Source organism: Ambystoma mexicanum, chromosome 4q (assembly GCF_040938575.1).
Source record: "Ambystoma mexicanum isolate Mex_15411 chromosome 4q, UKY_AmexF1_1, whole genome shotgun sequence".
Lineage (NCBI taxonomy): Eukaryota > Metazoa > Chordata > Amphibia > Caudata > Ambystomatidae > Ambystoma > Ambystoma mexicanum.
In genome coordinates, this window is record NC_090928.1 from 378,899,551 (window position 1) to 378,927,433 (window position 27,883).

The following is a 27,883-nucleotide window of genomic DNA, read 5'->3' on the forward strand; positions in this document are numbered from 1 at the left end:
AGACGCTCATCATATTTTTGCGGAATTCCTCCCATTCAGCCCGGGAACTATGTTTCGTGGGGCAAGGGATTCTCTTTGGCGAAACAGAGGAAGAGGAAGACTGAGAAGGGGATCTTCGACGTCTCCTCTTCGAGTGCTTCGATCTCGAGGAGTGATGGGACCCACTCCGAGACCTGGAGCGCGAATGGTGACGAGGAGACGAATGTCTCGACTTCGTTGACGAAGAAGAAGCTTTAAAAGTCTTAACTTTCTCCAGCTTCCCCCTACGCTCCTTCAGGGCCTTAGCTGTCATGGACATACAGTCCTCGCACTCCGAACAATGGTGTTCAGCTCCCAAACACCACAGACAAACTCTGTGAGGGTCAATCAGCGACATCTTTTTCCCACAATCTCGGCATTTTTTGAAGCCGGATCGAGGAGTTGTCGGTTCCGACGAAGAAGCCATCGAGTACGGATCGAATAACTCGAGGTAAATAGGTTTAACCTGACAAAACTGAGCAACGGTATTCCGAGGCACTGAGTAAGCGCGGAAAAACGGAACTGAGCAACGGACGCTGCGCGCGGCCTTTATAGGCAGGATGACGTCGACGTCGATACGGCGGCTGTCGAGGGACATCGACTCGGAGGACGTCGACGCGCAGCGCCCTCTAGAGAAAAATGTTCCGAGGCCAGCGGAGCTGGAATGAGACATCTAAGATGAGGAATACGTCGGAGGACACAATCCCTTCGAAAATAATTTTCAAATTTGTAAAGAGAACAATTTTGTATCAAAAAACTAAATGGGAGGAGTATCCGAAAATTGCAAACTCGTATTACATTCACAATCCAAAACCTTGCATTTTTGTGATCATCTCCCAGTAGTAAGTAACTTGAGTATTTTACCTTCTAGGGGCCTCATTAAAACCAAAAAGTTACAAGAATATTTGTTCCCCAGCAATACATTTTTATAACAATCAGTGTACTGCATAGTGGCGCTCAAAATGTACTTTACAAACGCATAAAAAGAAACCCATCTTTCTGTGCCTGGAGTACAAAGTTGGTAGAGGTGTAGACTTTCCATGCAAGTGAGACATATTAATAGTGGTCTTGCAAGGCTGGAACAAAGTAAACTCACCCAGTGTTCTTTCTTCAGACTTCAATACTTCCATAGCTTTGTTATGAATTTCTACTGTGCCTTCCACTAACTTCGTTTGTTCTGACATTTTGAAGGTTGATGGTTTGAATCCGTCAATTTCCGATTTCTGTGAGAACTGTAGCTGACTTGTAAACTTTTCATGCTAATAAAAGTAAAATAGTTTGTAAAACATTGGTTAACAAAAGAACTACCTTTCCGGGCAGAAGAATATGCTCGTATGAGCATTAAAGATTATTTTTTTTTTTAAAAGCTGTACCTTAAGTGCTTCCTCGGGTACCCTCATTTCACATCGAACGACAGTGAAAAGATTTGTATGTATACCGTGCTAAGGAAAAGAGTAACTAGTGTAATGCATACATTATGTAATGCTGATATTACATAAAAAGAATATTCTGCAAAACAAAACTGTAAATATAGCTCCCAACTTCAGTAGTAAGATGCCATTTGGCATTTATAGAAATCAGATGTGCTACATCTAGATACAATGACAAAACCACACGTCTGGTAAACCATTCCACAGAGCAGTACCCTGCGCACCAATTCCCCAAGTTAAAATAACATAGGCCTCAGCTTAAAGTAATATGCAAAGATGCATGTTGGTTGAGAATGAAAGGCGGGTATTTATGAAGTGGAAAGTCCATGAAGCAGGAGTAATGGGCACACCATTGGTAGCAATAAAAAAAAGAAATAAAGAGAATACCACCATTAGAAGAATAAAAATAAATAAGTCAGGCCTGGAAGATGTTGACCCTGTGATAAAACTGTGAACATATATCCTTGAACCAAGCAATAGGGAGTATTGAGAGAAAATAGGTTCTGTAGTCTAAAATTACCACAACTTCAAAACCCAGTTCCAAACAAAGCTGTAAAATAGTTCAACAGATTAAAACACATGCCTCCTGATATCAGTGTTCGACTAGCTGAGCTTCATCCTTTCACAAATAGCACTTTGTTATTCTGAAAGCCAAACCATTGATTGGTTTATAATAAAAAACATTATTACAGTACTTAGAAGTGTGAGGAATCAGGAATGCTGTATAAAACATATTAGAATGCTTTGCAGCCTGATATGTGGGATACATTACTCACCGTAATGCTATTTCTGATGCTTGTATCGGCTTAGATTCACATGCTGTGCATAGGCCAACATCTAGTGGACGCTGCAGAGCATTACAGTTGTTTTTGAAACTCGAAAAGGCACGTCGACAGGGCGTGCCAGTAATACTATTCCTAGTGAGACGTCCACTGTACCCATGATCCTTCATGCATCGAGGTCCTTCAGATCGTTATTTTTCTGACATGAGGCAGCATGATGTGTAGTTTGAGTACAGTTGTAGCAAGCAGATACGTATTGGACAAGATCATAAGCATCCATGCGCCTTCTCTCAGAGGGGAGGAATGTTGGGCGCATTTGAATATAAGCAGATACAAGCATCAGAAATACGATTACGGTGAGTAATGTATCCATTCTGAGGCCTGTGGAATCTGCTTAGATAACATGCTGTGCATAGATTAGCGAGCAGTGTTAGAAGAAGGAGGTGGGATGTGAGAAGGTTCATGAGCGAATAAATGTCTAAGAACCGCTTGTCCCACCTGTGTATCTGTCTTGGAACGAGTGTCAATGCAGTAGTGCAGAGTGAAAGGATTTAGAAAAAAGAGGGGGTGAGGCGCGCACTCTAGTTCCCAGCTTTGTACCTTCTGCAGTTCAGTTGATCTTCTCCTCCAAGCGCATTCATGCCTTTTGCAATCTTCAGGGAGGCAGTCTGTTCAGGTGTTGCTGATTAATACCAATTTTGGCCTCAGGGAATTCTGGTAGCTGTAGTCAATGCTGGTAGTCAGGAACCAACTCCCCTCCAATTGCGCAATATAAATTCCACGGTGGGGGGAGGCGGGAAAACCAGCATTATGGCTCTCCTAAGTGGGGCATGAGTAAAAGTATGTATTGAGCTCCATGAAGCTGGTTTGTAAATACTGTCTAAAGGGACATTTGCAATGAAAGCCAGGGTGGCTCCTGTGCCTCTTGTGGAATGAGCCCTGGGCGTAAAAGGCAGTGTCTTATTTGATAGGGAATAGCACAGTTGTATACATCTGACTATCCACCTAGAGATGGCATTTATTTATGTGGTCACCTTCTCTGCCTGGGGCTATGGAGACAAACAATTGATCTGTTTTTCTAAGTGGTCTGGTCTGGCCTGCATAGTAGAGGACCGCACTCCTCACATCTCGTGTGTGGAGTTTTACCTCAGCTGAGCTGTTTGGTTTCTGGAAGAAAGCCGGTAGTTCAATTGACTGGTTTACATGAAATTTGGAGGTGAATTTAAGGGAGAACCTAGGGAGAGTATGTAAAACCAGCTGGTCTTTGTGTACAACAAAGAAAGGATCCTGCACTGACAATGCTTGTATTTCACCAACTCTTCTCATGGAAGTGATAGCCACAAAGAAGGCAGTCTTGTAAGTCAGGTGTTTTAGACTAGACTTGTGCATTGGCTCGAAAGGGGGTCCCATGAGCTTAGCGAGTACCACGTTGAGATCCCACCATGGCTTCGGGTTTGAAATAGGAGGGCAGAGTCTTTTTACTCCTTCCATGAATGCTTTGATGACCGGTACTTTCCACCATGAGACCTTATTATGGGAAGTGGTGTAGGCTGATAAAGCCACCAGTGGACTTTTAGGGAGCTGAATACTAACCCTGCATCTAGCAAATGGAGCATATAAGTTAGAATGTGGGTAGGAGTACATTCTATGGGGATAATTTATTTAGACTGGCACCAAATTATGAATCTTCACCATTTGTCAAAGTAACAGTGCTTAGTGTTTGGTTTTCTTGATTCTTTTAAGATATCCATGCATCTCTGTGGCAGGTTAAGATGTCCGAACTCTATGACCTCAGGAGGCATACTACCAAGTTCATTGAGTGAGGGTGCCGGTGCACTGTTAGTCCCTCGTGCTGAGTTAGTAGATTGTACGGGCACGGGAGTTTGATGGGAATCGCACATCGCCAGTTTGAGCAAATTTGGATACCATGGTTGTCTTGCCTACATAGGAGCTACTAGGATGAGAGTCATCGGTTCTTTGCGGATCTTGTTCACTACTTTCCTCATGAGAGGTGTTGGGGGGGAAAAGCGTAAGCAAATTTCCCTGACCAGTTCATCCATAGGGCGTTCCCCTTGGAGCCTGGCTGGGGAATCTGGACGTGAAGTCTGGGCATTGACTGTTTTCGCTTGTAGCAAACAAGTCTATTGTGGGGAAATCCAATTGAGAGAATAGGTGTTCTATGACCTTTTCGTGTAGACGCCACTTATGTTCCTCTGGTAGGGGATCTCTGCTCAAGGAGACTGCTAGAGAGTTGAGTTCCCCTGGAACATGTTGTGATGATAGGCACATCTTCCGTTTGAGTGGCCTTTTCCAAATTTGCTACGCAAGTCTGGACAGATTTGGAGAAAGTGTGCCCCCCTGTTTGTGGATATAAAACATAGCTGTAGTGCTGTCTGTCAGGATTTAAACAGATTGGTTTGTTAAATGGCATGTGGGATATCGCCAGAAGCTCTAGTAGATTGATGTGGTTTTGAGCTGCCGTGCAAGACCACAGACCCTGAGCTGTGTGGTGAAGGTAGCGAGTTCCCCACCCCGAAAGAGAGGCGTCCGTCGTGACAATCGCCTGTATCTCTGGATCATAGTAGAGGTTCCCCCTCGGCAGATTTTCCCTTGTCCACCAGCAAAGATTTTGTACAAGTGTTGGCGAAACGACCACTAGATCGTCCCACTGACCACTTGCCTGAAACCACTGTTTCGCCAACCACTCCCTCATGGGTCGCATGCGCAGGCGTGCGAGGATCTAGGTAAATGCAAGATGCCATCATGCCTAGCAAACGCATAGCTTTGCGCACCCTTATCTGACGGTCGGCCTGATAATGCGGTATTTGCAGTAACACATTTTGGACTCTTTCCTCTGACGGAAAGACCAACCCCTCTTGTGTGTTTAAGACAGCTCCTAGGAATTGTTTGGAAGTGCTTGGCACTAGGCTTGACTTTTTCTTGTTGATGGAGAAGCCCAATTGAAAGAGAAGGTTGACTGTTCTTTGAATGTTTTGTCTATAAATTAGGGGGTACTCCCCTGTAATGTGCCAGTCGTCCAGGTAAGGGTACACTGGGATTGCCTCCCTGCGTAGGTGCGCTGCCACCACTGCAAATACCTTTCTGAATACCGTTGGAGGCTATTCCGAAGGGCAGCACTTAGAATTGGTAGTGCTGGTTCGCTATCTTGAAACAGAAGAATCTTCTGCAAATCTAATACTGGGCGCATTGTTAGATCTTTCTTTGGCACAGGATGTAAGTTGAATAAATACCCCCATTTACCTGGTTGCCCAGGACGACTTCAATGGCATTATTTATTAGAAGTGTGGCTTTCTCCTCGAGGAGGATACGCTGGTGTTCTTTTGAGTGGATCTTTTGTCGTGGGGTCGTTGGAGGAGCTTTATACAGTATCCGCCTGCTTCTGTGGACAGCACCCATCTGTCTGAGGTGATTCCCTCCCATGCGTGGGTGAAGCTGGAAATGCACCCTCCTACTGGAGAGGCATGGAAGGGCACCTGAAGCGGAATGTCACTGCTTCTGAGATGGGGTGCAACCTCGAGAGGGGTTGCCCCTCCCACGACCAGGACCTCTGCGCTGTCCTCTAGGATAGCCCTGGGAGGACTGGCCTTGATTATTTCCCCAAGAGGAGCCTTGGTTTTGACTGTAATTGGATCCCTGTTGAGAACCTTGGCCGCAAAAGCGGCGAAAATTGCCATTACCCCTTTGGCCGGGTTGGTGAGTTGGCCCACCGATTTAAGTGTCATACTCGTCTTTGGCTATCTTAAGGGCGTACTCAACAGCCTTGCTGAAGAGCACATTGGGTTCAATAGGCATGTTAATTAGGGTGGCCTGCGTTTCTCTTCTGAAACCTGATTGCCGCAGCCACGCATAACGTTTAATAACAGTACCCTGAGCAATGATTCTTCCGCCTTTGTCCACCACGTCAAGGTTGGTTTTAAGTAAGCAGCTTGACACTGCCCTCCCTTCTGTGGCCACTTGTGCGAGCTGGGACTTCAGTGGTTCTGAGGCAGACTATAGTAGAGCCGACCCTTCCTCCCATTTGTGGCAGTTGTAACTGGCCAAAAGGGTTGCATTGTTCGCAATTCTGGTCTGGTAAGCCGTGGAGGAGGCAACCTTTCAACCCATGGTGTAAATCTTTTTGCTTTCCTCGTTGGGTGGCGCCTCAGAAGAAGCAAGGGGGTGCCCGCTCTTTTCCTATTTGTAGTTACAACTAATGAGTCTGGCTTCAGCTGCCCTCTCATACACAGTGGATCTGAAGGGGCGGGTTTAAAGAACTTTTCTACATGTGGGTTTACAGCCCATGTGAGATTAGGGGCTTCTAATGACGGTTGTATCCTGCGCTGTATTGACTTGAGTAGAGGAATAAACTGCGCCATTGTTTTCTTGTCCCCAAAGTTTCTGTTCTACAAAGTTCTTATGCTCCTGTACCTCCTGGGTGTCAATTTGAAAGTGCTCTACCAAGCTGGCTAGCACCTCATTAAGAAGGGGTTGGTTGTCAATAGGAGAATCAACGATAGGAGGGTCCTGATCAATAGGTGGCTATCGAATACATATTGGCCTCTGGGTCATCATGTTGGTCCTCATCGTCCCCATAATAAGGGTCTGCTGCCTCCTCATCGTACAGAGGGCCAGCTGCCTCTACAATTGAGGGGTCTTCGTGTTCGGAGTCCGGGTCATAGAGCTCTGTGACTGTGCTACGCACTGGAATTTCTGTACGAGATCTTTTAGTAAGGGGTTGAGAAAGTTGAGCAGACTTGTGACCCAGAGGGAGCTGTAGTGGGGGGAGTGGAGTGGAAACTCTGGAAGTATGCAGGGTCCTTTTCGTAGAAATTGGCCATAAAGGACATTCTTTTCATGACCCTGTCTATGTCTTGTGAAGACCATTCTGCTGAACTTGGGATTACAAAGGGTTGGGAAGGAAGTCCTAAGTCTTCATCTGTGGAAGGAATCACCCCAGATTTTTTAGGCCTAGCCTCTACAGGTTTATCCTTAAGAGAAATGGGACTAGATTCTTTAGGTTTGTCTTTCTGAGTTTTTTCCCTATGAGGACTTTTATCCCTATGAGAGGTCTTAGAGGACTTCTTTTTATGCTCCCTCCCCCACTAGGCGCCAAGAAACGGGTCTATCCGACTTCTTGGGGCCTACTACCTGATCTGACGCAGAGCAGCGACATTCGGTTGCGGGTAGGGACGAGGCCTCATCTGCGGACGATCGGCCCTCGGAGGGAGTTTTACGCACGACACCCTCGCCGTCTTTCGACAGCTTGGTCCTCTCATGCAGCGATCTCGAGCGAGAATGTCCAGAGGACAGGGACTCAAATGACCTTTCCCTGGGTGCCGTGCATTGTCAACCGCTCGATCCACATGTCGAGTCTCGACTTGGGGTTATGTGTTTGTGGTGGATGGTTTTGATGCGCTTCCGCAACATGGTGTAGTCCCCACAACAGGGCCTATGGCCTGTCCGCCAGGGTCGGGGGCCTGCGCTTGGGTAGCCGTAGCTGCCCAGTCACCCTCGCCGTCTGAAACGGCAGCGTTGCTGCCATCACTGAAAGCACCTCCTACCTCCATGGCCTTGAGCTACCTGGCGTAGCGTGTCCAGCGTTTTGTCCATCGGTCTTTAAAGTCTTGGGCTTGAAGAGCCTACACGCTCGACAAGACCCCTTGACGTGGTCTCTTGGGAGACCAAGTTACAGACTAAATGCTTATCGACCCACAGAAAGTTTCGATTGCACTTGGGGCAAAATTTAAATGGGATCTTGTCCATAACGATGAACTATGGCAGCTGGACGAAAATAGTGTAAGGAAAGGGCCATATAAATCCTAAAATGATCTTCCTCCTCTCTCCAGACTGTCTGGGCCGAGGCCCGGGGCGGCCTTCTAAGGCCAAACGGTGCGTCGTGATAGTCTTTTGACGGCCAGTCTCTTTATCTTCACCAGCATGATGTTTCGATGGTCGGTGAAGTAAAAGATAGAAAGAATGAACTATCGGTAATTGAAATAAGCCTTTACGCCAAAAGAGGAACTCCGCTATACGCGTCCACCTCGAATGGTGGGAAAAAACAATCTGAGGGACCTCGACGCGTGATGGATCATGGTTACAGTGGATGTCACACTAGGGATAGGATTACTGAAACGCCCAGTCTGTCAGGGATACAATCAGGCAGAGACATGGACAGGTTACTCACAGAGGAGTTGTGGGGACTATTGTAGCAGAAAAGGCTCTGCGTGGGAAGTTGCAACCATATAAAAGGCTGCTTTGCCCTATGTGCAGGAAAAAGGCGCAAAAAACTGCTTTGCCCAGCAGCCGTCGCCGAGTGACTACAATCCCCAGCATACTTAGGGCCAATTCGGGCCAATCAGGGACCAGGAAGGGCGCGGCAGCCCCAACGCGCATGCGCAGAGCCCCAGGCACGGGGCTTGCGCTCGAGACTCCACGACGCGAGGACGTGTGGACCGGAACTCCAGCAAAATCACACGCGAGGGGCCCAGCCCCAACCGAGCAGCAGCCCGGCCCCTCGCCTTCGCAAGATAAGTACCTCATGCTAAAATCGGAAAGGGATCGAGGGGAAAGTGCAGGGGGGCATTCGTTAGCCCGTCCAGAGCCCCGGCACAATTACCAACAGCTAAATGGGCAAATTTCGGCACCGTAGGCATGGGCGGCATTTTTGGGGGAAAATTAACCCATGCAGGGGCTCGTATTGTTGTTGAGGTGTTTCCGCCTCTTGGAGTCCAGGAAGGGCCCGCAAGGGGAAAACACCAGTGACACCTTAAGTTTTGAGCGCACACGCGTTCACGAGGGTCTGCAGGAAGACCGCTCGTGCAAATCCAGTGAAACCTGTAATTACGTTTGCAGGGGTCTGCAGGAAGACCGCTTGCTATTAGTCGAACATTCTGCTGCACATCATTTGTCCTTGGTGCATTATCTGTCATATTCCATAGAAGAAGATGGTCATTGTGGCGCCGTTGGGCCCAATCACGGGTGGCGGCCATTTTTTCTCCCAAGATGGCGGCGCCGTCCGAGGGAGGTGTTCCAGTCTTGCAAGAGTTGCGGACTGTGGAGGCTCCTCCTCCTCAGCAGAGATCCGGATATCTTACGGCAGGCACAACGCTCGAGTGCGTTGCTACTCTTCCCAGTCAGCGCTTCGTAAGTTCGTCCCTAGGCTTACCACTGTTTGTATTCTCATTTACTTCTTACTAAACCTTCTTCTGTCTCTGTTTGTATAGAAACCTTCTTGTTGCACTTCAAAGACAGAGATTCCGCTTCCTAATCTCTATTTACGGGTTCCAGTGCTGATCAAAACAGATCCCTCTCCTTTCTCCGACAACCGCTTCCATTCACACCAGGTTGAACCGTGTACATACCTTGATTCGAGGCAGCTGGTTCACTCATCTCCCAGCCGCATTGTTCATAAGGTTTTTGCCTTGATTCAAATCTGCTGCCAGGTACCCTTCTCTCCTTCTCTTCCTCGTTATTTAGAACTACCTGCCCGCACTTCCTCCCTTCTAGTCTCCTCACGTTTCCTTTTATATATATTAGGCTCCCGAAGTTACATCGCGTTATCCACTCAACGTTTCACAGATGAGATTCGAACGGATACAATCTTGAGGAAATATAGATCTCTATCCTCTTACACTGGTAACTATTAGGCTACTGACATCCGCTCCTACTCTGTGTTTAGCACAAACTTACCTTTCTCTAATCTGTGCCTTTCTTATTTTTCTTTTTGGAACCTGCATCCAGTCACCTGGAAATGTGTTAAGGATTACCTGCTCACAGAGAAGACTTCCAACAACTGAGGCGGACGTGGTTTTCTTCCCCAGAGGGTTTCCCTGAGGAGTTCACTCCTTCCTGGTGTTAACTATCACGGGATAGGAGGAGATTCCCCCGGGGGGGCTTTTCATATTCCACCCGTCCAGGCTACAGGATCAGGTCAGTGGGTGCATGTTTATAGGGAAACATAATTATAACTGGAAACGAAAGAAACTGAACAGAATCATTACATTATCTTGCACAATCCGCACTCGGAGAGACAACACTGTGTGCGTGTGTGTGTGAGGTATGGTGTGAATGCAGGCAAAGTCAGAGGGCACATTTTAACGTTTGTTATTTCTTTTAGCTTGGACCATTGGAGACAACAATTAACAGACGTGCCCAAGGAGTCGACCGCTCTTCGTGGACAGGACACTGAAGACCGGAGCTAAGTCTGCATGCTAATTTTATTGTTCGGAACTGTGTACTGGTCTGTTGACTTAGGGCTAGTTAACATAAGGGCGAGCTTATGTGCAAATTGGTGCTCATGTAAAGAATAGTTAATAAGGGCTGAGGACACAGAACGGAAAGTGCGCAGCAATCAATCTTACCCTATATTTCCCCCTATCCATAACCTCTACCTTGCCCTCAACCTGGTTTACCTAACTTCCCCCTACCTATCCAACCATCGAGATCCTAACCCTCCTTCCCTGCTCTGGTCAAGGAAACCCGTGTAAGCTTTGACTTGCGGGCTCCGTGACCATAGTGGGGAAGGTTGGTGTAACGTCGCTCCTGCGCCTTGGATTTGGGTACCGTGACACCGTCGAGGTCCCTTTTCGTGTTTCGAAAACAACTAATACTCTGCAGCTTCCACTACATGTCAGTCTATGCACAGCATGTGATCTAAGCAGATTCCACTAGCCTCAGAGATATATATATATATATATGATACATTGCTTGTATCTGCTTAGATCACATGCTGTGCATAGGCCGACATCTAGTGGAAGCTGTGGAGTATTACAGTTTGTTTTTCCAAATTCGAAAATGGGCGTCGACACAGGGCGTGCCAGTAATACTATCCCTAGTGTGACGTCCACTGTACCCAAGATCCCTCACGCGTCTAGGATCCTCAGATTGTATTTTTTCTGGCATGAGGAGTAGCGTGAGTACAGATAATCCAAGCAGATAGACAGAAAGATAAGACTACAAGCAATCATGCGCCTTCTCTCGGAGGGGAGGAAGGGTGGGTCACATGTGAATCTAAGCAGATACAAGCATCAGAAATACGATTATGGTGAGTAATGTTTCCCTTCTGAGGCTTGTGGAATCTGCTTAGATCACATGCTGTGCATAGATTAGCGAGCAGTACCAGAAGGAGGTGGGATGTGAGAAGGGTCATGAGCAAATAAGTGTCTTAGAACCGCTTGTCCCACTTGTGTATCTGCCTTGGAATGGGTGTCAATGCAGTAATGCTGAGTAAAAGTGTGAATAGAGCTCCAAGTAGCTGCTTTGCAAATGGTGTCAAGGGGAACATTTGCAATGAAAGCGAAAGTGGCCCCAATGCCTCTAGTAGAGTGGGCCCTTGGCGTAAAAGGCAGAGTCTTTTCAGAGAGTGAGTAACACAGCTGGATACAGTTAATAATCCACTTCGAGATGGCACCTTTAGAGACGCGATCCCCCTCTCTGCCTGTAGCTACGGAGACAAACAGTTGATCTGTTTTCCTTAGCGGTCTTGTTTTATTTACATAGTAGAGGACCGCCCTACGCACATCTAGGGTGTGTAGTTTCACCTCAGCCGAGCTTTGCGGGTTCTGGAAGAAAGCCGGAAGCTCGATGGACTGGTTTACATGGAATTTTGATATAAATTTAGGTGAGAACCTAGGGTGTGTGCGTAAAACCAGTTTGTCTTTATGGATAGTAAAGAAGGGATCCTGCACTGACAGAGCCTGAATTTCACTGACTCTTCTTATAGAAGTAATAGCTACTAAGAAGGCCGTTTTATAAGTCAGGTGTTTGAGACTGCTTTTATGCATGGGTTCGAAAGGGGGGCCCATAAGCTTGGCTAGCACCACATTAAGGTCCCACCCTGGTGGTGGGTTTGAAATAGGAGGGTGAAGTCTCTTTACTCCTTCCATGAAGGCTTTAACTACTGGTACTTTCCACCACGACACCTTGCTATGGGAAGTGGTGTAAGCCGAGAGGGCTGCCAGGTGTACTTTCAGTGAGTTAAAAACCAATCCTGCATCTAGCAGGTGGAGCATGTATGTAACAATAGTGGAAGGAGTGCAATCAACCGGGTTGATTTGTCTACTCTGGCATCAAATAACGAACCTCTTCCACTTGTCAAAGTAACAGTGCCTTGTGTTTGGTTTCCTAGATTCCTTTAGGATGTCCATACACCTCTGTGGCAAATTGAGATGTCCAAACTCTATGACCTCAGGAGCCATGCTGCCAGGTTCATTGAGTTGGGTTGCTGGTGCACTGTTTGACCTTGGTGCTGGGACAGTAGGTTGTACCAGGCTGGAAGTTTGATGGGCTCGCACACCGCCATCCTGCGTAGGTGTGGGAACCACGGTTGTCTTGCCCACATGGGAGCAACTAGGACGAGCGTCATCGATTCCTTGTTCATCTTGTTCACCACTTTCCTGATGAGGAGTTGGTGGAAAAGCGTACGCAAACATCCCTGACCAGTTCATCCACAGGGCGTTCCCTTGGGAGTCTGGTTGGGGGAACCTGGATGCAAATCCTGGGCATTGTCTGTTTTCGCTTGTGGCGAATAAGTCTATTGAGGGGAAACCCCACTGAGAGAAGAGATCTTCTACGACCTCTCTGTGACGAACCCATTCGTGTTCCTCTGGGAGGGAGTCTCTGCTCAGAGCATCCGCTAGGGAATTGAGCTCCCCTGGAACATATTGCGATGACAGGAAGATGTTCCGTCGGAGTGCCCATATCCAGATTTTCTGGGCAAGCTTGGACAGATTTGGCGAGCGAGTCCCTCCTTGCTTGTTCAGGTAGAACATGGCTGTAGTGCTGTCCGTCCGGATTTGCACTGACAGGTTTAGTAGATGGGGCTCGAACGCCTGAAGCGCTCTGAATACTGCCAGAAGCTCTAGCAGGTTGATGTGGTTCTTGGCCACTGAGTGAGACCAGAGACCCTGAGCTGTGTGGTGGAGAAGGTGAGCTCCCCACCCCGTCAGACATGCATCTGTAGTGACTACTGCCTGTACTTCGGGATCGTAAAAGAGTTTCCCCTTTGCGAGATTCTCTCTTATCCACCAGTGGAGGCTTTGTACCAGTGTTGGCGAAACGACCACTAGATCGTCCCACTGACCACTTGCCTGAGACCACTGTTTCGCCAACCATTCCTGCATGGGACGCATGCGCAGGCGCGCGTGGGGGACCAGGTAAATGCATGACGCCATCATGCCCAGTAAACGCATTGCTTTGCGTACCGTTATTTGTTGACCGGACTGATAATGCGGAATTTGCAGTAGTATATTTCAAATTCTTTCTTCTGAAGGAAAGGTCAACCCCTCCTGGGTATCTAGGATGGCTCCTAGGAATTGTTTTGAGGTGCTTGGCACCAGGCTTGACTTCTTCTCGTTGATTGAGAAGCCTAATTCGTGGAGGAGGTTGATGGTCCTTTGAATGTTTGTCCTGCAAATTCCTGGGGTTTCCCCCGTTATGAGCCAGTCGTCCAGATAAGGGTACACTGGGATTGCCTCCCTGCGTAGGTGTGCAGCCGCCACCGCCAGTACCTTGGTGAATACCCTTGGTGCTGAAGCTATCCCGAAGGGCAGTACCTTGAATTGGTAGTGGCGACTGTCCACCTTGAAGCGCAAGTACTTTCTGTGCGCTGGGAACATGGAAATATGAAAATAAGCATCTTAATCCCCCTTTTTTAGGAGGGGGATTACCTCTTGTAGCGTGGTCATACGAAATTTTTGGGGCTTGACATACTTGTTGGCAGGCCGTAAGTCCAATACTGGGCGCATTGTCAAGTCTTTCTTTGGCACAAGGAAGTAAGTTGAATAAATACCCTTGTTTACCTGGTGTCCCGGGACGAGTTCTATCGCGTCCTTTTGTAGAAGAATGGCGATCTCCTCGAGGAGAATCTTCTGATGTTCTAAAGAGTGTACTCTTTGTCGTGGAGGATGGTTCCGGGGACGCTGAAGTAGTTCTATACAGTACCCTGTGGATACTGTTGACAGCACCCATCTGTCTGATGTGATCCCTTCCCAAGCCTGGGTGAAGTTTGAAATGCGTCCCCCTACTGGGGTTGCGTGAGAAGGGACCCTGAACTGAGCGTCACTGCTTTGGTGGAGGCGTGCCGCCTCCCTTGCTGGGGCTGCCTCTGCCTTTACCACGACCTCTCCTATTACCTCTGCCGTAACTCTGGGTAGACTGTTGGTTGTTGTTCCACTGTGTACCCTGCCCCTGGGAATAGTTAGATCCTCTCTGGGAATTTTGGCCGCGTGGGCGACGAAAATTACTATTCACTCTCTGGTTAGGGGGTTTATTGGTTAACTGGCCAAGAGATTTGAGTGTCTCGTATTCGTCCTTGGCATTTTTCAGTGCGTCTTCGACCGCCTTACCAAACAACAGATCGGCTTCCACCGGTTTGTCTAACAATGATGCCTGAGTTTCTGTCTTAAAACCAGACTGCCGTAACCACGCATGTCTCTTGATAACAGTACCTTCTGCTATCAATCTGCCTGCGTTGTCCGCGGCGTCGAAGGTTGCTTTCAAAATGCAACCAGACACGGCTCTACCCTCTGCGGAAATCTGAGCTAATTGGCCCTTTAACGGTTCAGGAGCAGAGGCTATGAGAGCCGCGACTTCTTCCCACTGATGGCAGTTGTAGCTGGCCAACAGGGTGGTGGAGTTAGCAATCCTTGCTTGATAGGCGGACGTTGAGGCTACCTTCCTGCCAAAACCGTATAGTTTTTTGCTCTCCTTGTCGGGAGGAGCTTCTGATGAAGACAAGGGTGTTCCAGCCCTCTTACGAGTGTTGGTAACAACTAGGGAGTCTGGCTTCAGATGTCCTCTTATATAGAGAGGGTCAGACTGAGCTGCCCTGAAATGTTTTTCAACCCTGGGATTGACTGCTCTGGTGAGGTTTGGGTTCACCAGGGACGGATCTATTCTCCGCTGAATGGATTTAAGGATAGGTCTGGGCAACCGGCCTCCTTTCTCCCACTAACTCTTCTGCGAAGTCCCTTTCCTCCTGTACACCGTGGGTGTCAATGTGGAAATGTTCTGCTGCGCGAGCGAGAACCTCATTTAGGAGGGGCTGGTTATCGACCGGGGAGTCGGTAACCGGGGCTTCGTTCTCTACCGGGGAATCTACTCTGTATGTTTCCGGGTCATCCTCTTCTTCTTCCTGGTCCTCATCATCCCCATAGTAGCCCGTCCCGGTTTGCTCTTCTATCATACCAAAATCTTGGTCTCCACAAAAGGAAGCCTCTCCTTGATACCGAGAGTAAGGTGTTGCGCAAGGTTGTACCTCGAAGGGTTCAGACCTCATCGGGGTTTCAAACCGGGCCTTCTTACTCGGGGGGGTAGGATCAGTAGAGCCTGAGGGTGTGGCCCCTTGTGGATCATACGAGAGGAAATGTTCTGGATTTTTATCATAAAAATCAGCCAACGAAGACATTCTTGACATGACCCTATCTATGTCTTCACTGGACCATTTTTTGGAACTGGGAATGACTCTCTCAGCAAGTCTATGGGATTTATCCTGAGTAGCTTTGCTGGTTGTGGACCTATCAGCAGACCGGGACTTGTCTGTCTGTTTAGGGGGGTTGGAGTGTCTTACAGGTGTGGAAGAATGTACAGGTAGTTTCTTCTGCTGTTTTCCCCCCTCCCCGTGCGTAGAAAAATGTTTTCCCTGTCCCTTAGTGGCTCCGGAGTTTTTCGACGCCTGGCGTCGAGGATCGGGAGAGGTGTCCCTGTCCTTCGAGCATGGGGCCTCGCTGGCTTTAATTGCGGGCTCCGCCTCCTGGAGCGCGGCCTGGGGGTGGAAGTCGTCTTCGTCTTCCGACGATCGAACTTCTGTTAGCCTAAGGAGCGAGGCACTCTTGGCAAGAGTGGATGATTGCCTGGCGTCATGCGGCGATCTTGATCGAGAGCGCCCAGAGGACACCGAATCGGACCGTTCTGTCTGTGCCTCTTTCCGAGAACTCGACGTCGTCGAGTCTCGGTTGGACTTAGTGTGTTTAGTGTGTGTAGTATGTGAAGCGCTTGCGTCGCCGGGGGTCTTCCCCATAGCCGCCGTGCCGGACGACCTTCCGAGGTCGGGGATCTGCGCTCGGCTGTCTTTCGACGCCGTAATGCCCTCGCCGTCCGAAAGTACGGCGTCGCTGCCATCGCTGAAGGCGCCCTCCGCTGCCATGGCCGCCTGCCTGGCGTGGTGGGCCCAACGCTTCGTCGAACGGTCCTTAAGTGTCTTAGGTTTAAACCTACTACACGCTCTGCAGTTCGCTTCGGGGTGGTCCCTCGGCAAGCAGAGATTGCACGTGGCGTGCCTGTCGACCCAAGGGTATTTGCGGTTGCACTTGGGGCAGAATTGAAAAGGGGTACCCTCCATACGTACCTTGAGGCAGCGGGCTGTTAAGTGTAGGAAATATATAAGGTGTACCTATATACCAAGAGTGTAGAGTATGTACCATCCCCCACTCTCCCTACTTGCAGGGCCGAGGCCAGCGGCCTACCAGGCCCGGGCCGAGGCCAGCGGCCTTCCGAGGCCCAAATCCGTCGTGCAGCAGTCGACGGTCGATTTCTTCTCCAGCCGGCGTCGAGTCTCGAAGTTCGACGTTGGGGTGGGGAAGGATGTCAATAGATTATTATTTTATAATTTTAGCAAAAGTATGGCTAAGGCCAGGGGACTCCGCAAGATGCTTCCGACCAGTATGGCGGAAAAAAACAATCTGAGGATCCTAGACGCGTGAGGGATCTTGGGTAAGGTGGACGTCACACTAGGGATAGTATTACTGGCACGCCCTGTGTCGACGCCCATTTTTCGAATTTCGAAAAACAAACTGTAATACTCCGCAGCTTCCACTAGATGTCGGCCTATGCACAGCATGTGATCTAAGCAGATTCCACAAGCCTCAGAAATATATATATATATATATATTTTTGTTTGTTTGTTTTTATTATTTATAATGCGCGAGCGTACCCAAGGGTATCAGGGCGCAGCCTTTACAAGAATTTTCTAAGCTTAGTTACAGTACAAAGAGTATGCATGATACAAGAATAGAATACACCAATGTTATATACAAATCAGTAGTGGGCCAACATGGCCCGCAGGTCGTTATATACAGGTAAGCAGGAAGGCACACCTGGTTACAGTTTGTGCAGGTGGCGCTGGGCACTTCATGGTGTTAGTGGGTCTCCAGTTTCAGCCAGGAGACTACCAGGGAGCGGAAGTTCTGATAGGGCATGTCTACTCTAAGGTTTGTCAGCAGGGAATTCCATAATTTGGCAGCTTTTACCAGGAAGCTGTTGCCCCTATCGTGGCCCGTTTGTAGTGGGGAACAGATAGACAGTTTTTGTATGCAGTTCTGGTGGGTCTTAATGAGGACTGTCGGTGGAATCTGTTGATCAGGTAAGTTGGGGCGGCGTTGTTAAGAGACTTGTGAGTAAGGGATGCGGTTTTCAATAGAATGTTATCTCTGGTGGAGAGCCAGTTGTTCTGTTGGCCGAGTCCTGTAGTGTGTTCTCTTCTGGAAATGCCCAGAGCAGCTCTGAGGGCATTGTTCTGAAGGGTTTGCAATTTACTTGTGGTGGCCTTAGTGGATCCCAGATAAAGGGCATTGCAGTAGTCGAGACGAGACAAAATAAGAGCTCTGGCGAGTGTCAGGCAACTGGAGTCTGACAGAAGGGTTTAGCTGCGTGGATTAATTTACATGTATAAGCCATAGAAGATGCAAGGGAGCTCACTTGTCTTTTGAGGGGAAAATTGGAGTCTAAATAGAATCCCAGTGTTTTGACCTCCTGTCTGACTTTGATATTGTTTCCGTCAATCATGAAGGAATTGTAGGCCGGGCCAAGTTTCTTTATGCTGAGTGTAGTACCTAAGATAAGTTCTGTTTTATCATCATTCAGGCATAGTCCATGAGTAGCCAACCATGCCTGCATGATGATGTACACCCTATTTAACAAGGCCAAATCCTTTCCATAATCTCCAGAAGGAGGATCTGAGTATCATCTGCATAGTTGGTGTAGGTGATACCGAGCTGATCCAAATCATCGAAAAGGGGCTTGGTAAATATGTTGTATAGTGTAGGGGAAACACAGGAGCCCTGAGGAACGCTGCAGGTGATGGGTATAGGGTCTGCTGCAGCCGTTGGAGAAAAGACCCACATAGTCCTGCCGTTAAGGAACAATGTAATCCAGGTGATGGCCTCCGCAGAGAAGTGAGCTGAGGTGTAGAGGTGTGAGCAAAGGACAGAGTGATCGACTCGACCAGATCGAACGCTGCAGATGGGTCAAGGAGAAGGAGTAAGGCAGCTTGCCCGTTGTCTCTGAGCGAGTCGATCTGGGCTTTCAAGTCAATGAGAGCACTTTTAGTCCCGTGTTGGGGACGGAACCCAGATTGTCTAGATCCTAAGAGGTTGTGTTCTTCCAAGTGCTTCTGTATTTGTACATAGCAACCTTGTCTAAAATTTTTAGTAGAAAGGGAACAGTCGTTATGGGTCGGTAGTTTGTGGGTATGGCTGGGTCGAGAGTGGGTTTTTTCAGTAATGGGAGAACCCAGGTTTGTTTTAGGTTAGTAGGGATGGTTCCCGTAGCGAAGGAGGCGTTAATCAGTTTTGTGATTAAAGGGGATAGGTCGCGGGCAGCATCTTTAATAAGCTGTGCAGGGCACAGATCTCCCTGGCAGTTGGACCGTTTCAGAGATGAGATGATTTTTTCAACTTCCAATATGTTAACTTTAGAGAACTGGAAACGGGCTAGGTCGGCGGGCATGGTTTTGTCGGGGATTTTTGAGTTGATGGTATTATTCAGGGAGGCCTCTTTTGCTGGAGATTTTACTTTGAAGAGTCGCGATTTTATTTGCTAGGGCATTTTGTATTTCAGAGCACCAGCTTTTATCTTTGGTACAGGTGTCAAGGGGTGCTATGGGGGTTTCTATTTCTTTGAGGATTGAGAAGAGTTCTTTCATGTTGGATTTGGCTTGGGATATGCGAGAGTCAAATGATGTTCGTTTGGCCAGGTAGATTTCTTTTTTGTAGAGTGCAGCTAGTTTGGAAAGTTTGAGTTTGAGTCTGAGGGGTATTTTTTCCAAATGACCTCACAATTTCTTTTTTGCTGCCTAAGGTTTTTGAGGAATGGAGTGTACCATTTGTTGAGGTGTGTTTTTGGTTTACTGGATCTAAGTTTGAGGGGGGCGATGCGATCCAGTGAGGTGGCCATAATCTTGTTCAATTCTTCAACTAGGTACTCAGGGTCCAGGTTGTCGGGCAGTGCGTTGAGAGTGGGGAGAAGATTAGGGGTAAGTCTTTATGTTTTTCTTGTTTCTGGTGAGGTTAGGTGGGGTCTTAATGGTGGGAGGAGGTGGAGGTCTGTCAGTGGAGAGTGTAAATGATATCAGGTGGTGGTCAGTACAGGCTAAAGGTGAGATATTTCTGATATTCGCTAGGCAATTGTAGTCGGCCACCCAATCAAGTGTTCTACCTTTCAAGTGTGTTGGTAACGTGCATCTTTGTGCGAAACCTAATTCAGTGAGAGTGTTGGCTATGGTGCTAGCAGGATGGTCTTCCGGGTCGTTGTAGCGCAAGTTGAAGTCCCCTAATGTGAGTACTTGAGTGGAACTCTTAAGGTTGCTAGATAGAATAGAATTGAGGTCTTCATCGAAGGTGCCAATGGGGCCTGGCGGGCGGTAGATCAGATAAACGTTGAGAGTTTGGGTGTTGGCGAGTGGTATTTTGACTGCTAGTATTTCACAAGAGAGGGCGTCTATAGAAGTAGCTAGTCTCATGGTGAGACTGCATTTATGGATAATGGCGACACCACCTCCTCTCGAGTTGGGGCGGTCTTGTCTCAGGATAGTGTAGTTATCCGGGACTGCCAGCATGAGCGATAGCGCCTGCAGCTGGGTGAAGCCAGGTCTCGGTGATAGCGAGGAAATCAAGGTCTTGTAAGGATTAAGTCTGCAATTTCTGTGGCGTGGGCTACCAGTGATCTAGCATTGATCAAGGCCCCCTTAATTTTAGGGCTAACTGTGTTTTTAGGAATAATGGCTATCTTTTTTGAGGTAGTAGTATGGCGCTTGTCCTGTGTGGGTTTCGGGAGTGCCCTGTTTGAGGGGGTTATAAATGGTTGTGGAATAGATTTTATGTGATGGGTTACTGAATTGTGTGGAGGGATTAGGTCGGAGTGGCAATGTTCTAGAGTTTTGTGTGGTGGGCAGAGAGCGGGCCAAGGGCTCATGGATTTTGGCTAGTCTGGCTCTAAGTCCTAGGTTCCTTTCTGTGGTGGTGCGAGGGTGACTGGGAGGTGGCAGTACCTGAGGGTCGATTAGATCTAAATGTGGGATTTGGTTATTAAGTCTTGATAGGGCTGGCATGTTAGGTAGCTGTGGAGCCATCTTGGTTGGCGATGCAGTGTTGAGGCTGATCAGGATATAGGCCAACAGGTTAGTGGTGAGTAGACACATACTAAGGGTAGCTCTGATGTATAGTAATAGTCACGAACTGCAGGGGAAGGCAGGGGTATGATACATTACTCACCGTAATCGTATTTCTGATGCTTGCATCTGCTTAGATTCACATGCTGTGCATATGCCAGCATCTAGTGGAAGCTGCAGAGCATTACAGTTTGTTTTTCGAAACTCGGAAAGTGACATCGAACAGGACGTGCCAGTAATACTATTCCTAGTGTGACGTCCCATGATCCCTCACGCGTGTAGGACCCTCAGATTGTATTTTTTATGACATGAGGTAGCATGAGGAGTAGCGTGAATAGAGAGTATCCAAGCAGATAAGATAGATAAGACTACAAGCATCCATGCGCCTACTCTCAGAGGGGAGGAAGGGCGAGCGCATGTGAATCTAAGCAGAGACAAGCATCAGAAATACGATTACGGTGAGTAATGCATCCCTTCTGATGTTTGTGAAATCTGCTTAGATCACATGCTGTGCATTGATTAGCGAGCAGTGTTAAAAGAAAGTAGGTGGGATGTGAGAAAGGTCATGAGCGAACAAAATGTCTTAGAACCGCTTGTCCCACTTGTGTATCTGTCTTGGAATGAGTGTCAATGCAGTAAAGTGCTGAGTAAAGGTGTGAACAGAGCTGCAAGTAGCTGCTTTGCAAATACTGTCTAAGGGGACATTTTGAATGAAAGCCAGAGTGGCTCCAGTACTGCTTGTGGAGTGGGCCCTTGCCGTAAAAGGCAGTGTTTTATCTGAAAAGGAATAGCACAGTTGAATACATCTGACTATCCACCTAGAGATGGCATTTTTAGAGAAGCGATCTCCTTCTCTGCCTGGCGCTATGGAGACAAACAGTTGATCTGTCTTTCTTAGCGGTCTGGTCTTGTCTACGTAGTAGAGGACCACCCTCCTCACATCTACTGTGTGGAGCTTTTGGGTTCCTGGAAGAAAGCCGTTAGCTCAATAAACTGGTTAACATGGAATTTGGAAATGAACTTAGGGGAGAACCTAGGGTGAATGTGTAAAACCAGTTTGTCCTTGTGTATTGTAAAGAAAGGATCCTGCACTGACAGAGCTTCGATTTCACTGACCCTTCTTATGGAGGTGATGGCTACTAAGAAGGCAGTTTTACAAGGCAGGTGTTTGAGAATAGACTAGTGCATGGGCTCAAAGGGTGGTCCCATGAGTTTAGCGAGTACCACATTAAGGTCCCACCCTGGCGGTGGATTAGAAATTGGAGGGTGGAGTCTCTTTACCCCTTCTATAAATGCTTTGAAGACTCAAAAGCATAGGCAAATATCCCTGACCAATTCATCCTTAGAGCCTAGCTGGGGGAACCTGGATGCAAAGTTTGGGCATTGCTTGTTTTCGCTTGTGGCGAATAGGTCTATAGTGGGCAAACCCCACTGAGAGAAGAGGTCTCCTACGACTTTTGTGTAGTCTCCACTTGTGTTCCTCTGGGAGGGGATCTCTATTCAGAGCGTCTGCCAGCGAGTTGAGTTCCCCCGGAACATGTTGGGCTGACAGGTAAATCTTCCGTTTGAGTGCCCATGTCCAAATCTTCTGGGCAAGCTTGGACAGATTTTGAGAACGAGTGCCCCCCGTTGGTTTAAGTAAAACATTGCAGTCGTGCTGTCTGTTAGGATCTGCACTGACTGGTTGGATAGGAGGGGTTCGAATGCCCGAAGCGCTCTGAAGACTGCCAGAAGTTCTAGCAGATTGATGTGGTTCTGAGCCACCGTGTGAGACCAGGGACCCTGAGCTGTGTGGTGAAGGTAGTGAGCTCCCCGCCCTGCCAGGGAGGCGTCTTTTGTGTTGTCCACCAGCGAAGACTCTGTACTAGTGTTGGCGAACCGACCACTAGATCGTCCCACTGACCACTTGCCTGAGACTACTGTTTCGCCAACCATTCCTGCATGGGTCGCATGCGCAGGCACGCGTGGGGAAACAGGTAAATGCAAGATGCCATCATGCCTAGCAAACGCATAGCTTTGCGCACCCTTATTTGGGGACCGGCCTGATATTGAGGAATTTGCAGCAACACATTTCGAATTCTTTCCTCTGATGGAAAGACCAACTATTCTTGGGTATTTAGGACAGCTCCTAGAACTGTTTTGAGGTGCGTGGCACCAGGCTTGACCTTTTCTCGTTGATTGAGAAGCCCAATTGTCGAGTCACGGCCGGGGCTGATGTGCTTAGTGGTGGTAGACTGTGTAGTGCTCTTGCCGCCGGGTCAGTCCTCCGGGGTCAGGGGCCTGCGTGTGGGTGTCCGAAGTCACCCCTTTCCCCTCACTGTCCGATTCGGCGGCGTTGCTGCCATCGCTGAATGTCCCCTCGACATCCATGGCCTCTAGTTGCCTGGCGTAGTGGCCCCAGCGCTTAGTTGAGCGGTCCTTAAGGGTTTTCGGCTTGAAGAGCTTGCAAGCTCGACATGTAGCCTCGGGGTGGTCTCGTGGGAGACACAGATTGCACGTATGGTGCTTATCCAACCAGGGAAACTTTTAGGGCAGAATCTGAATGGAGAACTCTCCATATGGTACAATATGGCAGCGGGGCAAATATATATATATGAAAGGGGAGGAAATAGAGAACCTACCCCCCACTCTCCCTACTGTATAGGGCAGAGGCCAGAGGCCTTCCAAGGCCCAGGATCCGTCGTGGCAGTCCTCGATGGTCGATTTCTCCAATCTTCACTGGCGTCGGTCTTTGGCGTCGATGGAAGGGGAAAAAGGAGAAATATTAACTTTTAATTGAACTACAATACGGCTCATCGCCGAGGAAACACCACATAATGCGTCCAACTAGTATGGCAGAAAAAAACAATCTGAGGGCCCTACACACGTGAGGGACCATGGGTACAGGGTACGTCACACTAGGGATAGTATTACTGGCACGCCCTGTTCGACGTCCCTTTAAGTTTCGAAAAACAAACTGTAATACTCTGCAGCTTCCACTAGATGTCGGCCTATACAGCATGTGATCTAAGCAGATTTCACAAACAACTGGTAACGTACTTTCGATGGGATGTTCTGACAACGTATTCCACATCTATGACAGGTAATCACCACAGCTGTGCTGCTTCGGAAAAATGTTCGGTGTCTGCGTCGATCACGTCGATCACGTCGATACGCTGTCCTCGAGGGCCTCCGTCGAGCCGACGTCACCGGATGTTATAAGTAGGACGCACGTCGCCCGTAGCCTCAGTTGTAGTTTTTTCCTCAGAACGTGTGGCACCAATCTTCTGCCAGAATGACTACAGAAAGCCTTGCGGAAACGTAAGCTGCAATCGTATAAGAAATTCTGTAGAGGGGCAGGCTGGGAGGGTACGATGTGGAATACGACGTCGGAACATCCCATCGAAAGAACGTTACCAGGTAAGAAAGTAACTTGTTCTTCGAGGGGATTTGTTCCTCCAACGTATTCCACATCTATGACAGACTCCCAAAGCAGTACCAACGTATAGAGGTGAGAAAAGAATTTAGAAATTTAATATGCCCAATCAAATTGCAGAATAGAGGACCGCCTTACCAAAGGCGAAGTCTTGCCCATGGATAGAGACCAGGGAATAGTGTTTTACAAAAGTATGGACAAAGGCCCATGTGGCTGCTTCACAAATGTTACAAATGGGAACACCCCACTGCAGAGCAGTGGAGGCAGCCACACACCTAGTATAATGGGCCCTCAAGCCTACCGGAGGGTCCTTACCCACCAGCATTCCGAGATGGTCAAGATAATCCATCTAGACAAGGTCTGCTTAGTAACAACTGGACCCAAACGCGTTCCAGCGTATCCTACAAAGAGCTGATAGTCCACTCTGACCCGGGACAGGCGTGAGATGTAGAAGCTTAACGCCCTCCTAGGATCCAACCTATGGAGCCTCTCCTCTTCCTTACTAGGACGCGGAGGAGGATAGAACGCAAGAAGAATGACCTTCTGGGTTAATTGAAATTCCGACACAACCTCCGGAAGAAAAGAAGGACGAACCCTAAGGACAACCCTGTCCTTATGGAACATCGTGAAGGGTGGCTTGGCGGATAGTGCCTGCAACTCACTCACTCTAGGAGCGGAAGTAACTGCAACTAAAAATGCAGTTTTAAAGGTCAACAGTCTCAAAGGACAAGAATGTAATGGCTGAAACGGAGCTCCCATTAGGAATTTTAGAACCAGGTTCAAATCCCAACCGGACACCTAGAAAGGTGACGGTGGGAACACATTAGTGAGCCCTTTCAGAAACGGAGAAATTAAAGGAATCTTAAAATAAGAACACTCCTCAGACGAGTGCTTAAATATGGACAGCGCCACCAGGTAACCTTTAATGGTACCCACTTGCAGGCCCTTGTGGGCTAACAAAAGCAAAAAAGACACAACCAAAGGAATGGCACATGAGAAAGGATCCACATTCTTAACTCTGCACCAGTCGCAGAACTTCCTCCAATGGCAATGGTACAGGGACTTTGTTGCGGGCCTTCTGGCCGAAAGCAACACCTCCATCACGTCTTCAGGGAGGTCCCAATCCTTATACCTCAACCTTTCAGAAGCCAAGCATGAAGGTTGAGGGACTTCACCACTGGATGGAGAACCTGACCCCCCCCCCTCCCGTGAGAGCAGATCGTCTCTGTAGGGAAGACGGCGTGGAGGGCAGATGGACTTGTCGAGAAGGTCTGGGCACCACGTTCTCCGGGCCCATGCCGGAGCAATGAGGATCATTCGGGAACCGAACCTCCATAACCTCTGCAGCACTTGCGGAATGACGGGACTGGAGGAAACGCGTACAGCAGTGCGAAGAACCACTCCACTACGAACACGTCCCCTAAGGCTCCTTTTGGAGGAAATTCCAGCGAGCAGAATCTTTCACACTTTCGGTTGACACTGGTGGCGAAGAGATCCACCTGTGGGGTCCTCCAAAGGTCGAAGATCTCCAGGAGAATCTCCTGAGCCAGCTCCCACTCATGAGAGACAGTGCTCTGCCTGCTCAGAGCGTCCGCCGCCACGTTTTCGTCTCCAGCCAGATGAACTGCCGAGATTGAAATTTCCTGCTGGATGGCCCAGAACCAGAGCTGCATTGTCTCTCTGCACAGAGGTAGAGAGAGACCCTACCCCCCTTTTTGTTGAGGTAGTGAATGGCCACTGTGTTGTCCGTCAGAATCAGGACATTCTTCCCCCGCACAGCCGGCAGAAAAGCCTTCAGGGCTAGCCCCACAGCCCTCAGCTCCAACAGATTGATATGGAGTCTGGACTCCGACTGAGACCAACGACCGCTGACTGTCAACTCGTTGGCATGAGCTCCCCATCCCATGAGGGATGGGTCCGTCACGATCGTCACCTTCGGCCAGGGTAGCCAAAATGGAGCCCCCTTCATCAGATTGCCTTCGACGGCCCACCACAGAAGATCCTGGGTGACCGAGGGTGGCACTTGAACGGGATCCGGCATCCTGCCAGAGGCTTGCGAACACTGCATCTTGAGAGCCCACTGCAAAGATCTCATTTGCAGCCTGGCCTCTGGCACTAGAAGAATGCAGGATGCCATGAGGCCGAGCAACCTCAAGAACTCGAACGCCGGGAGACATTTGTCCAACATCTGCAGAATGTGGTGAGCCCTCACCTGGGGAGGCGAACACTGCCCCAGGGATGTGTCAAGCACTGCTCCGATGTACTGGAGCCGCTGGGTAGGTGTCAAATGAGACTTCTTTAAGTTGAGGGAGAAGCCCAGCTTGTGAAGGGAGTGGCAGGTGACTGATAGATGATCCAGGACTTGCTCGGGAGAGCGCGCCCTGATCAACCAATCGTCCAGGTAGGGGTAGACATGAATCCCCGCCTTTCCTGAGATACGCTGCCACCACCACCATGAGCTTGGTGAAGACCCTCGGGGCAGAGGTCAATCCGAACGGCAGACCGAAACTGAAAATGCGAGTGGCCAACCGTGAACCTCAGGTACTTCTTGTGCTTGGGATGAACCGGCACATGAAAGTAAGCGTCCTTGAGGTCGAGAGACACCAACCAGTCCTGAAGTTGAAGGGCCTGGAGGACTGGAGAAAGAGTAACCATCTTGAACTTGTCCTTCCTGGGGAGCTTGTTCAAACCACGCAAGTCCATGATGGGTCTCAATCCCCAGTCTTTTTTCATAATAAAAAAATATAGGGAATACCATCCCTTGTTCCTCTCCTCTACAGATACCAGTTCTATGGCGCATTTCTCCAGCGGTGTAACGCTTACCTCATAAACTCTGCGGGAGCACTTCCTGGAAAATCAGGTTGTACTATTCTTAGTGTGCGTTGTAATCTATGTAGTCAGGTTATCTAAGAAGAAACATTCAGCAATCCTCAATATGCTTGTCAAATGCACAATTCAGTAATCACTTCTCTAACTCTCTAGGTCTTTAACTTTTATTATTTGTTGGTGAGCTCTCCATCCTGCTTCTACACAGGGGCGCTTGTTCTGAAGAATGGGATGAATTGGAATTTTCTAAAAGGAGTAAGGACCACTAGTGTGCGTGATCTGAGAGAGAGAGCTATTGGGGAAAGGTAAGGAGATAGAAACTATCCCTGACAAGAGTAGCACAATTGGAGCTGTTTGTCACACCGCTTCCTACTCAGCCGAAGACACGCCTCTCCGCTTCTACCACTATCAGCGCTTCCCGGCACACACGCTCAGATTCCTGCACAGCATTTCCCACTCACGTTCCACACGGCAGGGCACGGCGTGGCATGTTTGGCGGTACAGGCATTTATCGCCCTTCACTGCGGTGGCAAACCAAGTGGAGACTTTTGCAATCCAGGAACTCGTATCTTCCGCGGAGATCAGTGCTGCCCGGCGCGTCACGGACTATGTGACCCTGGTTTCCTAGCAACGCGGCAACGCTTTCGGTTCGCTTCCACGTGACGTTGTCACGTGTGTCCTTTCCAGGGATAAAAAGAGTTCGGAAACCGAAGGCGTTGCTTCACAGCTGTTTCAATCAGGATCACGTGACGCACTCTCTTCGTTCTACAGACCTGTTTTCATTGTCGACCTACGCCTGCTCCACGGATTGTCTCTGCTTAGCCCTTCTCTGACTCTGGAACTTTGGAACTTTGGATTGCCTATCATCGACCTACGCCTGCTCCACGGATCATCTTTGCTTAGCCCTTCTCTGACTCTGGAACTTTGGAACATTGGATTGCCTGTTGCCGACCTACGCTTAGTACACGGATTGTTTTTGCTTCACCCTTCACTGACGCTGGAACATTTGATCATCAAGTTTCTGACCTCG

At 48.6% G+C, this 27,883-nt stretch overlaps 1 protein-coding gene across 8 annotated transcripts in view; it reads right to left on the reverse strand.

The window, feature by feature from the left end:
• The window catches only part of CEP170 (centrosomal protein 170), a 1,733,932-nt gene that overhangs the window by 1,207,254 nt on the left and 498,795 nt on the right, over positions 1–27,883 (reverse strand). For all 8 annotated transcript variants that reach the window (XM_069607948.1, XM_069607946.1, XM_069607950.1 and 5 more), the window contains exons 5-6: positions 1,392–1,447; positions 1,115–1,277 (exon numbers count right to left, since the gene is read on the reverse strand). In XM_069607948.1, the coding sequence (XP_069464049.1) occupies positions 1,115–1,277; positions 1,392–1,447 (219 nt within the window). The remainder of the gene's footprint in view (positions 1–1,114; positions 1,278–1,391; positions 1,448–27,883) is intronic.